Source organism: Pelodiscus sinensis, chromosome 25, assembly GCF_049634645.1.
Source record: "Pelodiscus sinensis isolate JC-2024 chromosome 25, ASM4963464v1, whole genome shotgun sequence".
In the NCBI taxonomy this organism is placed as follows: Eukaryota; Metazoa; Chordata; order Testudines; family Trionychidae; genus Pelodiscus; species Pelodiscus sinensis.
Window position 1 is genome coordinate 13,689,466 of NC_134735.1, and position 16,371 is coordinate 13,705,836.

The window sequence follows — 16,371 nt, forward strand, 5'->3', positions numbered from 1 at the left end:
CTTCACCCCAGGCATGGGACCCTACTTCCCAGCAGGCAGGCATCTGTCCCATTTTACAGATGGAGAAACTGAGGCACAGAGCGGGGCAGCGACTCACCCAAGGTCACATCCTAGGTCAATGGCAGAACCAGAATCATCCAAGATCACAGCTTCCCAACTCCCAGTCTCCTCCTCTCACCACTAAGCCACACTGTCCTCCCGAGCAGTGACTCGGTCCTGATGTTCCATCCTCCCTGCTCTAGCAGAAAGAGCACAGCCCTTTCCTAGTCAGGAAGAGAAGCCAGCTTCCCCATCTCCAACCACTGGGCCAGGCTCCCTTCCCAGAATCCTCTGCTTCGGGAGGTCGGTGCTTGGGACACTCCACAGTTAAGAGCTTGCCTGCAGCCAGGGAGGCAATATTTAGAGATTGCCAAGTCTGCGTATGGTTCCTGGGGGGCTGGGAGCCCCTTTGGCATCTGCACCCCTGGGAGGCGATGACCATGCTACGCGTGCAGCTGAGCGAGCCGTGCCTGCTGGGAAGCGCCCTACATACAGCGGGCTGGGTGGGGCTGGGGCAGCAGCCACCACCAGGGGCTGTTTTGGAGCAGGAGGGGGTCTGCAGGCAGGCACTTGCTCCAGGAGCTTGCCCAGGAGAGGCTCTGCAAACAGCAGCGTCAGCAGGTAGCTGCTCTCCCTGACGTGCCCCCTTTGGCAGCTGCTGCAGGGCAGGGCGAAGAGGCAGCAGCCTGAACTCCCGCTGGCAGCCGGAGCCTGTTATCCCTGCGAGGTGCACAGCCCTGCTCCTGCTTCTGGCTGGACAAGCCCCACCGGCCTGCAGCAGGGAGTCTGGCTGCTGCATCCAGAAAAGGACGAGGCTTTTGTGCTTCTCACGTGGCTAGGTGTCTGCTGCCACTGGCACGGGGGCAGCACTGCCCAGACGTGTCATAGGCCAGGTTTAAAGGACCGACAGTCTGGTCCACCACAGGGTTCTCTGACTTTTACTTTCTGAGGCCCCTCCAACATGCGATAAAAACTCCCCTGCCCACAGATGCCACAACAAGGCTTTTCCTGCATGTAAAACCCAGGGCTGGCACTAGGGGGAGTAAGCACAGCAAGTGCCCAGGGCCCCATGCCACGGGAGACCCAGCAAAACTCAGTTGCTTGGGCTTTGGCTTCAGCCTTCCATCCTGTACCCCAGCGAGTCTCACACTGGCCTTGCACTCTGGTTTACTTTGGTGGGCCCCCTGAAACCTGCTTCTGCTTCTCAGGGGGCCCCTCATTGAGAACTGCAAGTCTGTAGGGTGGGGTGCTGAACTGGGATTCAGACGCCCCAAGTTCTCCGCCACCGAGCCATCGTGTGACCATTGGCAAGTCACCGCCTTGTGCCGCTGATTTCCCCATCTGCCCTGCGTGTGTCTTGCCCGTCTGTCTGTAAGTCCTTCAGGAACCTTTTGCTGTAATGCAAAACTGAAGCATTTCAAGTCGAAACCAAATGTTTTGATTTTGTCCAAACACGGTTGTTGGTTTCTTTCCAACTTTTCAAGTTTTTGCTCCGATTCAGAACCAAGCCAAGTCTCAAAATGGCTGTGAAATGCAACTTCTGCCCCTGCACAGCTGCAGATCTCGTCACCGTGGAAGGCATTCGTGGCTGCCAGCAACCAGCGCCGCGACAGTTACCGAGAGGGTGGAAACTGACAGCTCTGCTCACCAGAGGGCAGGGGCTCCGTGCGCCCGTCACTTTCCATTCCAAAGTTATCCCAGTGCATCTGAACACCCCCCTCCCTCGAGAAACGCCAGCACGTTGAGGTCAGAGAGCAGCGGGTTCGTGTCAGGGCCATGAAGGAGGATGCAGCTCTGGGCCAGCCGTCCCTGGGCAGCCGTTAGGACTGCAGCATCCCACAGGGGACACCGATGTTTCTCAGACACGCATATTTAGAAAACTAAGCCCAAAGGTCCAGCTCTGGCCAAACAAGGCAGCAACAGAGACATTGTGGCCATTGTGCGCTGGCTTTTTCCGGTGCCGCTGATGCAGCCGGGCTGGCGCTGGCATTGGTGCTTAAAGCTGCGATGAGTGCTCAGCCATCTCTCAAGTCGTCTATTAAACAGGAGCTCCCCTTCCCACCGGCACTTGCGTTCCCGCGCCACCCCTCAGCTGGAAGAATCCACCTTCAGTACCAAACATGCCTGGCTCTTTGCAGCTGGGCTCTGAGCGGGCCCCACGCAGCTGACTGATCTTACTCGGGCATGCGGAAGGGGAAGCAGTGGCGTGACTTAGCTACGTGGCTTGGCCAGTGGGTGGCAGAAGCAGAGCCCAGGCCTCCTGACGCCAGGGTGCCCTGCGCTTCTCTACTGCGTTTAGTTCCACTGCTGCCAGCTGCACGACTTGCCCAGTCCATGGTGCAGTGGGCAATGATGCTAGAACTCCATGGAACTGCTGGTGAGCCACAGCTGTGTCCTCCGTGCCAGCTGCCGACGCCCAGCAAGGGCCTTGCCTCTGCAAGAGGCTTTTAAAAGCCAAGCAGCACTAGGCTGTCCAGGAGATGCTTTCCCGCTTGCCAGCTGGCTGGCTGGCACCGAGGGTGCTGCAGCAGGCTCAGGACCGGCCCCAGCCACCGAGCAGCAGAGGTTTCTGTGTAGTGCAAAGCCGGGGAGATGCTGGCGTTCTCTGCACCCCCCCGCAAGGGCAGTTCTGCTCCACACAAGACATTCTGAGCCTTGCATCCGATTATACCCTCCTCAGGAAACCCCCCACCATGGCATCTGCCCCTTGGGATCCACCACAAGCTCTACATCACCCACCAGCCCAAGATGGCCACCCGAACACCCCCTCCTTGGCTCTTGGGTTTTGGATGATGCTGTGGGCTAGACTGCCAGCCCACTCCACTTTCCCTCCCCCACCCCAAAAAACATCTGCCCTACTTCCTCCCTGGGCCAGGGTCCAGCTTCCCCACCTGCTGGGCAGGAGAGAGGTTCTCTTGCACTGCTCTGCTCCTCCAGGCAAGTGGCAGAGCCAGGCATGTCCTTGTACTTTGGCAGTGCTCGACCAGGGAGCAGAGCAGGAGTGGATTCTGCTCCCTGCTCAAAGTACGGTGCCAGCAGCGTGCGTGGGAGGGGAGAGCCGGGGTAAGAGACAGGGAAACCGAGTCACACAGCTGCAGCTAAGACGATCATCAAGATGACCCTGACTGACTCTAGTGACTGCCCCACTGGCAGGGGCGAGGAGCCTCCTCCTGCTCTAACAGGCTCACAGGAAAGTGCTACCAGAGAGGGACAGAAGTGGGAAGGACACCACACAAAGCTGCAATCACTGTAAGTCAACCCCCAAGTGCAGGAGAGCGATGCATCTCTGCTGTCTACTGGAGAGGGTCACAATCCGCTCCCAGGAGTATCAGCTCTCTACTGACTGGGACAACAGCCAGGCTGGAGTTTCCTGGATGGGCGCCTGGGATGGGGTGGACTAGGCCCCCACATCCCTACTGGAGGCCTTTCCACACCCTGCCCAGCGCTAGGAGCAGAAGAGAGGTCCTCCAAGCAGAGTAGAGTGGCAGCCTCTGCTGCAGCCAATCAGAGTGCAGCAGGCCAATATAAAAGAAGCTGCTGGGCCAGGCAGACCTAAGGGCTGACGGAGAAAGAACAAGTTAGGGACTATTTAGAAAAGCTAAACATACACAAATCCATGGGCCGGGATTTAATGCATCCGAGGGCACTGAGGGAGTTGGCAAATGTCATTACGGAGCCTTTGGCCATTATCTTTGAAAACTCGTGGAGATCAGGAGAGATTCCATCTGATTGAAAAAAGGCAAATGTAGTGCCCATCTTTAGAAAAGGGAAGAAGGACAATCCAGGGAACTACAAACCAGTCAGCTTTACCTCAGTCCCCGGAAAAATCATGGAAGGGATCCTCAAGGAATCCATTTTGAGGCACTTGGAAGAGGGGAAAGTGATGAGGAATAGTCAACATGGATTCACGAAGGGCAAGTTGTGCCTGACAAATCTGATTAGCTTCTATGATGAGGTAACCGGCTCTGTGGACATGGGAAAGTCGGTGGATGTGATATACCTTGACTTTAGCAAAGCTTTTGATACAGTCTCCCACAATATTCTTGCCAGAAAATTAAGGGACTATGGATTGGATTCATGGACTGCAAGATGGATAGAAAGCTGGCTAGACTGTCGGGCCCAGCAGGTAGTGATCAACGGCTCGATGTCAGGTTGGGGGTTGGTTTCTAGCAGAGTGCCCCAAGGATCTGTTCCTGGACTGGTTTTGTTCAACATCTTTATTAATGACCTGGACGAGGGGATGGATTGCACCCTCAGCAAGTTCATGGATGACACTAAGATAGGGGGAGAGGTAGATACGCTGGAGGGCAGGGATAGGGGTCCAGAGTGACTTGGACAGATTAGAGGATTGGGCCAAAAGAAATCTGATGAGGTTCAACAAGGACAAGCGTAGAGTCCTGCACTTGAGACAGAGGACTCCCAAGCATTGGTACAGGCTGGGCACCGACTGGCTAAGTAGCAGTTCTGCAGAAAAGGACCTGGGGATTCCAGTGGATGAGAAGCTGGATATGAGTCAACAGTGTGCCCTTGTAGCCAAAAAGGCTAATGTCATATTAAGTTGCATTAGGAGGAGCATTGCCAGCAGATCCAGAGATGTCATTATTCCCCTTTATTCGGCTCTGGTGAGGCCACATCTGGAGTATTGCGTCCAGTTCTGGGTCCCCCACTATAGAAAGGATGTGGACACCTTGGAGAGGGTCCAGCAGAGGGTGACCAAAATGATGAGGGGGCTGGAGCGCATGACCTATGAGGAGAGACTGAGGGATTTGGGTTTGTTTAGTCTGCAGAAGAGAAGAGTGAAGAGGGATTTGCTAGCAGCCTTCAACTTCCTGAAGGGAGGTTCCAAAGAGGTTGGAGAGAGGCTGTTCACAGAGTGACGGATGGCAGAACAAGAAGCAATGGTCTCAAGTTACAGTGGGGAAAGGTCTAGGTTGGATATTAGGAAAAACTATTTCCCTAGGAGGGTGGGGAAGCACTGGGATGGGTTACCTAGGGAAGGGGTGGAGTCTCCATCCTTAATGGTTTTTAAGTCTCGGCTTGACAAAGCCCTGGCCGGGTTGATTTAGTTGGGATTGGTTCTGCCTTGGGTAGGGGGCTGGACTTGATGACTCCTGTGGTCTCTTCCAGCTCTATGATTCTCCTGCAGACAGCTGGGTAGAGAGATTACAAGACTCTCCTCAGCCACCGAGAGTCTCTCACAAGGGCGGAGCCCGTTACAGCGCACAGCGCTCAACATCCTACAGCACAGTTAGTGGGTAAACAGTGCATCTGGCCAGGGACTGGTGCACATGCTCACTGCCTTTCCCCTTCCCTTGAGAGGCTCAACAGGCATGTAGCCCAGGGGACTTAGATTTCCAGAAAGCCTTCAACAAGGTCCCCTCACCAAAGGCTCTGAAGCAAAGTAAGGTTCCAGGAGGCAAGAGGGAAGTCCCTCTCATGGATCAGTAATTGGTTAAAAGACAGGAAACAAAGGGTAGAAATAAATGGTCAGTTTTCCGAATGGAGAGAGGTAACTAAGTGCATCCCCAGGGTTTGCACTGGGACCAATCCTATTCAACGTATTCATAAATGATCGAGAAAAAGGGGTAAACAGTGAGGTGACAAAATTTGCAGGTGATACAAAACTAGGAAGATAATGAAGTCCAAAGCAGACTACAGAGGGATCTCTCAAAACTGGGTGACTGGGCAACAAAATGGCAGATGAAATTCAAAGCAGATAAATGCAAAGTACTGCACTTTAGAAAACACAATCCCAACTATAAATGTAAAATGATGGGGGTCTAAATTAGTTGTTACCACTCAAGAGGGAGATCTTGGCGTCACCATGGATAGTTCTCTGAAAATGGAATAAATTGCCTAGGGATGTTGTGGAATCTCCCTCATTGGAGAGTTTTTTTAGAGCAGGTTTGGTAAACATCTGTCAGGGATGGTCTAGAATGGTGTTTGGTCCTGCCGTGAGGGCGGGAGACTGGACTTGATGATCTCTCAAGGTTCCTTCCAGTTCTAGTATTCTATGATCCACTCAACATGCAGCAGAAGTCAAAAAAAGCAAACAGAATGTTGAGAATCATTAGGAAACAGAGAGAGAATAAGACAGAACATATATTGCCACTATAAAAATCCATGGTATACCCACATCTTGAATACTGAATGCAGATGTGGTCGCTTCATCTCAAAAAAGATATACTGGAATTGGAAAAGGTTTGAAAAAGGACCACAAATATGATTAGGGGCATAGAACAGAATATTTTCTGTATGTGGAGAGATTAAGAAGACTGGGACTTTTCAGCTTGAAAAGGGAGACAACTAAGTAGTGATATGACAGAGGTCTATAAAATCAGGGCTGCTGCAGTGAAAGTAAATAAGGAAGTGTTATTTACTCCTTCCCATAACAAAAGAACTAAGGGGTACCAAACAAAATTAATAGGGAGCAGGTTTAAAACAAACAAAAGGAAGTATTTCTTCACACAATGCACAGGCAACCTGTGGAACTCCCTGCCAGAGGATGATGTTGTGAAGACCAAGAATGTAATTGGGTTCCAAAAAGAACTAGGTAAGTTCCTAGAGGATAGATCCATCAATGGTAATAGCCAGGATGGGCAGGAATGGTGTCCCTAGTCTGTTTGCCAGAAGCTGGGAATGGGTGACAGAAGATGGATCTGTTGAGGACTCCCTGCTCTGTTCATTCCCTCTGGGGAACCTGGCATTGGCCACTGTCTGAAGACAGGATACTGAATTAGCTGGGCCTTTGGTCTGACCCAATCTGGCTAGTATTATGTTCTGGTTTTTAACAGCTGTGAGGCACTGAGATCTTTGGCTAGAAAGTGCTAGGGAAGGGGAACAAATCTGAGGATTTGTCCTCGGCTTCCACAGCTCTGGCTAGCAGTACACACAAAGCCTGAGCTTGGAAGCTGCCTAACTACAGTCTGGATTCTCACTGCCAGCTCAGGGTAGACAGTGGGTAGCGACAGCAGAGCATAAATGTCCCCACCTGATTGTACAAGATCTGAGACTCTTACATAAACCTTACAGGGAAATTCCTAACAGGGATGAGGATGCAGTAGAAATTATTCTAAAACCCACAGAGTTTAATGGAAAACAAGCTTTTTCCTATGGGCCGTGACTCACTTCTGTGGGGGACTTTCCCTCGGGGAATATTCCTTCAGCTAAAATTAACAAGTGGGTGTATTGTGGGGCTGGGGAGAGGCGCTGGATTGGACAGCCTCTCAGACAGAGGCCCTCTTCCCCCACAAAACAGGAGCAGGGACTGTGCAAGCGTCCCCAGCACCACCCTGCTGTCTGTCCCCCGAGCCCAGCCAGCAAGCCAGCCTGCCCTGCCACAGCACTTAAATGCTGCTCTACAGTGTTCGGCCAATCAAACCTTCCACCCCTCCGCTGCCAACAAGGGATTCAGGAAGCCAGCAGTGGTTGTGGGATTTGCAATCTCAACCCCACCACTGTTAGGAAGTGAGCTGAGGCTCAGCAAACTCATTTCACATGTTCTGCCAAAAAGCACTGACAGCAAAGATTTTCGACTGTTGCCTACCTGGGTTGGACCAGCGGTAGCTGCCTAGCCACTCCCCCATACACTCCCACCAGCTCACCGGCCCCACCCAGCCCTACCACGCTCCTGCCAGCACCCCTGCACAGACACATGCACCTGGAGACGCCGCCTCTGGTCTGCCTGTGCAGCCGTTTCAGTTGCTCCTTACATGCGGAGGGGTGGGGGTCAGACGCTTTCTCTCCCACTGCATTAGGTTAATACCCAGAACTGAGACAACAGACGTGGATAATATTTCTTGCAGACAGATAATCCTACGGTGAGCGGATGTTTTTGCAGATAAGACATGAACCCGTCTGTTCAGATTTCGATGTGTTTGAGGGGCAAGGGGGAGGGGGAGGGGGAGTGAGAAGGGGAAGTGTGTGTGGAGCAGGAATTAGCCTTCCTAACAGATACAGTAGCACACTGATGAAAGCCATGCCATGCCATGCCATGCCACACTGCAGCACAACTTGCTGTTCCCTAACGAAATCCACCTCTGTTTCATGCTAACAGCCACTCTGGACAATGGCTCTAGACTCATGGTGTCCAACACACTAGCCTCATGTGACTAGTTGGCCATTGAGTGTGGCTAGTTCGCATAGTAATCAATAGCCACTAGAGAGGCTACTGCTGCAGGGATCTCTAGAGCAGCAGTTCCCACCCGCTGGGCTGCAGACCTCTGGGGGCCAGGCCACGGTGGCTCTGGGGGCCAGGGAACACCGCTCCCATGTGGCTGTTGGCGGAGAGGTGGGGCAGGACACGCTTCTCCCAACCAGCTCCGGGCAGGGTCTCTTCCCGGACGCGGACAAGCACTTTGCTGCACGGTGGGAGAGCCACGCAAAGCCCGGCATGGCAGCCTTAGAGCAGCCACGATCCAGGCAGCAGGGCTCAGCTGAGAGGCAGCACAGGGCTAGGTGCGGGGGGCTCTAAAAGGCAGGAGGTTGGCACTGCAGGTTCTGGGGGCAAAGCTAATACTGGGGGGCTCTAAGAGGTGGAAGGCTGGCACTGGAGGGCTCTGGGGCCAGGACATGACACTGGGGGCAATGGGGTATTCAGGACGGCGAGCTTGTACTGGAAGGCTCTGGGAGTGGGACTAGCAGTGGGTGCAGGGCTGGCACTGTGAGCCCTGGAGAGGGTTCTGGGGGGAGGGTTGGGTGCAGTGGGGTTCTGGAAACATGTGGTTGGCACTGGGGGTTCTGGTGCTGGGGGGCTCCCAGGGGCCGTGAGCTGGCACTGAGGCGCTCTGAGTGTGGGAAGCTGGCACTGGAGGGGTTAGGCGCAGGGGACTCTGGGGTCAGTGACTGGCACGGGGGAGCAGTGAAGGGGTGGGGGGGCTCTAGGGGTTAGGGCAAGCACTGGGGGCCGGGGCTTTTGGTGCACTGGTAACATTTGTGCAAATTTGCATATTCATAGTTTGCACAATGAACGTGCAAATAAAATACTACCAGTCCACCAAAAGTTTGTGAATGGGTTTGCCAGTCCCTGGTATAAAAAAGGTTGGGATCTGCTGGGCTAGAGCACTGAACAAGACAGTCCTGGACTTTCCCCAAGTCTCCAGCCCATGGAAACAGTGGGGCACCATCAGCTATGGGACAAGCTCCTTCCACAGCCCTGGGCCTGGGTCCTACACTGGCTTCCCCGTCACACAACCCAGCCCGTGACCACTGACTGCTTGGGGAGCTTCACAAGTTGCTGTCCGGGAGTGAGACCTGTGGCTCAGAATCCAGCAGGCCCCCTGGGTTTTAGCCTGGGCCGAGGGTGTCACATTACTGGATCTTGAGGGGAGCAGCCAGATCACTGCTGCACCCATAGGTGGGGGTGTTGGCCCCAGAAAATGGTATAAAGGGGGCCATGTGGGGTGCTGAATAGAAGCTTATTATCTGATAATCCTATGTAAGCTATTTATGTGGTTGTATAATGTCTGTGGGTGTAGTTAGGAATCTGTAGTCTGTGTGGATACTGAATATTTCTCTGCATGTGGTTGAGCAGTGGGCAGAGCCCGGGCCTGTGGACATGCTAATTAGCGAGGCCCTGTGGGACAATGGCACTCAATGGGCCAAGGACACACCTAAAGCATGAGGGCGGACACCTGAGAGCGGCCAGCAGAGAGTGAAGGAGGACCAGGTGATCTCCTGCAGCCAAGAAGAGGCCAGGAAGGAGGTATAAAGAGGCCATGTGGCCGACGCCATCTTGGTTCTCAGCTCAGCACTTCATCCCATAGGCAGCATTGCAGGGATCGAAGAGCCCGGAAGACCTGTGAACCCATCCTGATGCTAGGATGTGCAACAAGAACTTTTAAACCAGCAGCTGTAACATCTCTGCTAGAGCCTGCATCGAGGACTTGGAGTTTCGATGCATGTAATGTAGGATTCTTTAGCAACCTTACCCTCGTGCTTTTCTTTCTTGTAATAATAAACCTTTAGTTGTTAGATGCTAAAGGATTGGCCCAGCGTGATTTGTGGGTAAGGTCCAAAGGGTAAATTGACCAGGGATCTGTGGCTGGTTTCTTGGAATCGGACAGAACTTGTTCGGGGTAGGTGGGACTGGGTGCTAGGACCCCCCACCTGTGTATGAGGCCCGGGGCCATCTGGGGCACGGATATTGCTGGGGTGTCAGAGGGGTTTTGCTCAGGAGGCTTCAGGCAGGCTGCTGGAGCGCTCTGTGGGACTGGTTTGTGGCCGGTTTGGAGAGGTCACCAGTCTGGGGACTGTAAGGAGCCCCGAAGTTGAGCAATTCACCCTGAGCAGACGCCCTCAGCTGTGCCCAGACACGGCCCGGTCCGTCACAGAGGGGTGTGGGATATTTGTGTCGGTTGCACAGCTCCTTCAAGCCTGGATCCGCTTGCTCTGGGGACTGAGGAAATGTAGCAGGACCCATGCCAATGGCTCAGCCCCATGCAGACTGGCTCGTGGTTGCTCAGCTGAAGGACTCATCAATGGGATGTTCCACCCCTTTAGCGCAGGCTGGGGCTGTCTCTCCCCAAGACAACCCAGCTCAGGCTGTCTCTCCACCCCAAAGAGAAGCATCCTCTGACCTAGCCCCCCCAAGCATCAGAGCAAGCCCCAGCAGCTGCCGGCCTCTCTATTTGGGTCCCTGCCATCAGACCATCTTGGAACGCGCCGCGCCCGATTGGTTGACATGGCTGGCTCCTCCCCTGTTGCTCCAGCTGAGCATCAAAAAGCTTCCTAGGCCAATAAAGCTCTCAAAAGAGGGGTCCCTCCGCCTTTTAAAGAAACAGGGCACTAAGGGCAAGCCAGGCTAGCATCTCGCTGCACCGCGGATGAAGACCAGCACCGCCCCAAAGTGATGAGAAAGCTGGGTATGTCATGTTGGACACGGCTGAGCCACTGTGGAAGGGGAGAGAAAAGCCACAAACTGAAGCCAATGGACTTCACTGAACCACTAAGCCACCCCTACAGAGACGGCGTTCGGAAGATCGGCGAGACAGCATCGCACGGGTGCATACGAGTCCCGAGCCAGGAGCCCAGAAGGGACGGCTGCTTCTCCTGCCACCTACACACCATCCCCGCCACATGGGCTCCGACAGCCTGGCAGTGTCACTTAAATGTCATGCTCGCCGTTCTGCCGCTCCGCACCCTGCTACCTCCCCATCAGTTCTCATCCACTCAGCCGGCTTGGGGCTGCTCAGAACGCAGATGGCAGATCTCCGAGACGACGCCATGTGCTAAAGGGAGCAGCACTGGCAATTCGTTACATGACACTCTCCTTCTGTGGGGCCAGCTTTGGGAGGAGCCTTGAAAGTTAGAAATCTTGACCTGCACCCAATGATCATTAGCCTCAGAGGGGCAGCCATGTTAGTCAGTAACTTTAAAAACAACATGTAGTCCTGTGGCACCTTAGGGTCTGTCTACACTAGCCCCCTAATTCGAACTAGGGAGGCTAATGTAGGCGGTTGAAGTTGCAAATGAAGCCCGGGATTTAAATATCCCGGGCTTCATTTGCATCTTCCGGGGCGCTGCCATTTTTAAATGTCCCTTAGTCCGAACTCCGTGCCCGCGGCTACACACGGCATGGAGTAGGTAGTTTGAATGAGGATCTCTTGTGGAACGAGGTTAGAGATCCTAATTCGAACTACCTACTCCATGCTGCATGTAGCCGCGGGCACGGAGTTCAGACTAAGGGACATTTAAAAATGGCAGCGCCTGGGAAGATGCAAATGAAGTCCGGGATATTTAAATCCCGGGCTTCATTTGCAACTTCGAATGCCTACATTAGCCTCCCTAGTTCGAACTAGGGGGCTAGTGTAGACATACTATATATAATTTTTTGTTAGTCTCTAAGGGTATCACGAGCCTTTGTGGATGAAACCTACTTCTTGAGATGATTTTGATTGATGATGACCTATATATATATATATAATTTGTTGTTAGTCTCTGTGGTGTCACAGGTCTACGCATTGTTTCCAATGATCATTAAAAATCTTACAACACTTAATCCTGGAGTCCCAACCCAACTGAACTGGTAAAGTCCATTCTAACTCTTTCAACTCTCACTGCAGTTTCAACTGAATACAGCACTTCACTCTTCCCCCTGAGCCATCCAGTTCTACCCCAGAAGCAGCTGCAGTTCAGTGGTAGCCGACACAGTTACTGTATAGTTTGAGCACGCTGGCATTGTATAGACCAGACGTGGCACCACAACCCCCTGCCCCAGCTCGCAATCCAATGTTTCACCCAAACTGGGGCAGGGTCAAGGTGGGCGTATGGATGCAGAAGAGGATTCTGGCCTGGGGGAGGAGTGTAGGAGGGGATACAGGGTCTGGGAGGGAGTTACAACCTGGGTGAAGGGATGCAGAGGGTTTGGATAGTGACCTGGCACAGGAGAGAATGGTGACATAGGGCAGGGAGCTGCAGGTAGGGTAGGGGTGGGGTGCCAGAGGTAGGCTCGGGCCAGGAGGTACCTTACCTAGGTGGTTCCCAGCCAGCAGCCCTTGAGGATCCCTGGCTGGCTTCCTGCCTGCCATAATCCCAGGCTGCTCAAAACAGCTGACTGTTCCCTGTAGCTCTGCTCCAGGCACCCAGGGGTGGGAGAAGAGGTTTTGCATGCTGCCCCCACCCTCGGTAGAATCTATCAGCTCCTATTGGCCATTTTCTGGCTGTGGGAGCAGTGTGCAAAATCTCCCTCTTCCTGCTGGTGCCCACAGCAGAGAGCCACAGGGAGCAGCCAGCTGCTTAAAGTGATAGGGGCTGCTCTGTGCCTGAGGGTCTCCGTGGGCCAGATCTGATGGCTTGGTGGGCTGGATTCGGTCTGCCGGCCACATCTTGCCCATCCCGATCTAGCCCAATATCCTGTATACTGAGAGTAGCCAGTGCCAGGTGCCTCAGAGGGAATGAACAGCACAGAAGAGATCCATTCTCAGTTTCTGGCAAACAGAGGCTAGGGACACCGTCCCTGCCCATGCTGGCTAAGCCACAGATGAACCTATGCCTGGAAAGCAGGGATGGTGATGACTATCAATTGAACATGAGCTGCTCATGTGACACTGCCATCAAAAGGATACTAGAATGCATGACCAGGGGGATCGCTAGGAAGAGCGGAGAGAGGTTATTTTAGGTCTAACGCTGGTGCATCTGCTGCACTAACCCTGTGCCCAGTTCTGGTGCCCACAATTCAAGGTGGACGTTGAGACACAGGAGAAGGTTTGGGGAAGAGCCACAAGAAAGATTACAAGGTTAGATAAGCCGTGATAGACTCAAAAAGCTCCATGTGTCTAGGTAACAAACACATTTGGGATGACTTGACCACAGCCTATAACAGGGCTGGGCAAAATATGCTCCAGGGGCCAGATCCAGCCCATGAACCACCGGATCTGACCCCTGGAACACCCTGGCACACAGCTGCCATGGATTTAAAGCACAGTCCGGCTCTCTGCTCTGGAGGGAGGAGGAAACTTCATGTGATCTCCCCGCCCCCAGCCCAATCCTCAGCTCCTATTAGCCAGAAAGAGCCAGCCAATAGGAATTGACCCCAGCTAATCTCTCAACTCCTATTGACTAGAAACAACCAGTCAATAGGAGCTGAGAGATGGACATGGGGCAGCACAAGCCTTTTCCCCCTCCCCAAACTGAGAGGTGCGTGGAGGGAACAGCCTGCAGCTCAAAGTGATCTGGGGCTGCAGGAGGCAGCCTCTGTCTTCACAGACAAGGTCAGCTCCCAGACTACTGCACTAGGCAATGCAGTGTGGGAAGGAAGTGGATCTGGGGTTTACAGTGGATAAGAAGCTGGATACGAGTCAGCTCTGTGCCCTTGTATCCAAGGCAGCTAATGGCATATTAGGGTGCGTTAGGAGGAACATTGCCAGTAGATCTAGAGAAGTGTTTATTCCCCTTTATTCAGCACTGGGGAGGCCATAATTGGAGTAGTGTGTCCAATTCTGGGGACCCCACTACAGAAAGGATATGAACACAATTAAGAAGGTCCAGTGGAAGGTGACCAAAATGGTTAGGGGGCTGGAGCACATGACCTATGAGGAGAGGCTGAGGGATTTTGGTTTATTTAGTCTGCAGAAGAGTGAGGGGGGATTTGAGAGCAGCCTTCAACTTCCTGAAGGGAGGTTCCAAAGAGGATGGAGGGAGACTGTTCCCAGTAGTGACAGATGGCAGAACAAGGAGCAATGGTCTCAAGTTGAAGTGGGAGAGGTCCAGGTTGGATATTAGGAAAAACTATTTCCCTAGGAGGATGGTGAAGCACTGGAATGGGTTACCTAGGGAAGTAGTGGAGTCTCCATCCCTAAAGGTTTTTAAGTTTCAGCTTGACGAAGCCCTGGCCGGGTTGATCCTGCTTTGGGCAGGGGGCTGGACTCGATGACTCCTGAGGTCTCTTCCAGCCCTAGGATTCTATACCTTGGAGGTGCTGGCCAGGAGATGCTTAGGTAAGCATCTCCCAGCTACACCCTGCCTCTGGCACCCTTGCCCCTCCCACACCCTAACTCCCTCCCCTAGGTCACCATCCAAACTCTCTGCACCCCCCTACCCCAAGTCACAACTCCCTCCCAGACCCTGTACCCCCTCCCACATTCCTCCCCCAGGCCAGAATCCTCTCCTGCACCCAAACACCCTCGCAGACCCAGCACCCCAATCCCCTGACCCAGATCACAACCCCCTCCTCCACTCAAACTCCCTCTCAGACCTCACACCGTCCCCTGCACTCCAGTCCCTAACCATGTGTGCCGTTCTGGACCCAGCCTCCATCCTAGACCCCGCACTTCCTCCACCAAAAAGCACGGCCCTTGATCACATTCCAAAATCTTCAAGTGGCCCCCCACCCAAAATTATTGCCCACCCCTGGCCGATAAGAACCTACGTGGGGAAACTGGAAACGAGGTGGACATTTTTAACGGTGACGGTAACCAACCATTGGAACAATTTATCAGTGGCAATTTGAACATCAAGATGGGATGTTTTTCTAAAATAGCTGCTCTCCTTGGAACGGGGAAATCCTGCGGCCCACATTATGGAGGAAGCCAGACTAGACGATCACTGAGGTCCCTTCCAAGCTATGAATCGCCACACAATTACATCCAGGCAATAGGAATGCTGGTGGCCAAGTGAAGCTACAGCTCCCCAAGTGGAGCAGACGCATGGTGTTACCTGTACAGATTTCTTCGTATGTGGGGTTCGGGGTGAAGCCTCCTGCATAGCCCACCTGGGTGGAGAAGACCCCTGTCAACTTCCAGAACATCTTCTCGGCACCCCAAAAACATCCCATGCCTGGAGAGAAAAGGAGACAGAAGATGAATTCAATGCAAAGGGCTTCATCTGAAACCAGGGAGCAGCAGTTTGTCCTCAGGCCAGTCCTTCTAGGATACAGCCTGCTTTGGGGCAGTCGTTTTCCTGCTCGCTTGCCCACCCATCTGCAACACCTGTGGACTTCAAGAAGTGGACCACGCCCAAGCCACAGGGCCAGGTTTGGTCCCTAGCTCAGCATGTGGAGCGGAGCTGGTTGGACACCAAATGAGACCACACCTCACCCACCACATCTTCCCCCACACCTCAGCGATTCATCCATATGGCCCATTCTGGTCACAGTGGCCAGGTACAGTTCTGGGCCCCGCTTGAAACAGGAGGAGCGGGGGGCAGCCAGAGCTCGCACCCAACCAAGGCCCCACTGCCAACTTAGAGACGAGAGAGAGAATGATCCACAAACCGAAAATGGCCATCTGCATGCCCTCCGGAAAGGGTGGAAGCACTGTGTTCCCGCTGACGGCATGTGTGGCTGCAGAAGGAAAGAGACACACAAATAAGTCCCTTTGCCAAGTCTTCAATAGTCACAGTCCCTAGTTCTTATCTGCCCTCCACCAGATGATCTCAAAGCACTTTACCAAAGGAGGTCGGTATTTCTGCCTGCCTTTTACAGAGGGGGAAACTGAGGCACGGGACGGCAAAGTGACGTGCCCAAGGTCAATCTTGCAGGCCAGTGGAAGAGCCAGGAATTGAACCCAGAAGTCCCAGTGCAGTGCCTTATCCCCATCAAGTTATTGAAAACTAGCTCTGAAAGCTTTAGCTGCCTGCCAGAGAGGGGCACAAGGAATCCCAAGAGTCATTCCTGTCCCAGACCAGCAAAGGCCTGGTCCAGATGCATCCACCTCATAGATTGTGCTGCATCAGGGGTTTTCCAGCATCTCCCACTGGTCATTGCGGTAGCCTCTGCCTGCAGCCAGCCTGGGCCTGCTGTGTGTAGAGGCTGCTTTGTGGCTTCCCCTACCCCCACTCCCTCTGACAGAGGCAGCCCGGGGGGCGGAGGAAGCGGGAAGCAGGCAGCACTGGGGA

At 53.6% G+C, this 16,371-nt stretch overlaps 1 protein-coding gene across 2 annotated transcripts in view; it reads right to left on the minus strand.

The window, feature by feature from the left end:
- The window catches only part of LOC102454183 (peptide methionine sulfoxide reductase MsrA-like), a 76,340-nt gene that overhangs the window by 46,145 nt on the left and 13,824 nt on the right, over positions 1-16,371 (minus strand). For both annotated transcript variants that reach the window (XM_075908988.1, XM_006111966.4), the window contains exons 2-3: positions 15,749-15,817; positions 15,193-15,312 (exon numbers count right to left, since the gene is read on the minus strand). In XM_075908988.1, coding sequence (XP_075765103.1) covers positions 15,193-15,312; positions 15,749-15,817 — 189 coding nt within the window. The remainder of the gene's footprint in view (positions 1-15,192; positions 15,313-15,748; positions 15,818-16,371) is intronic.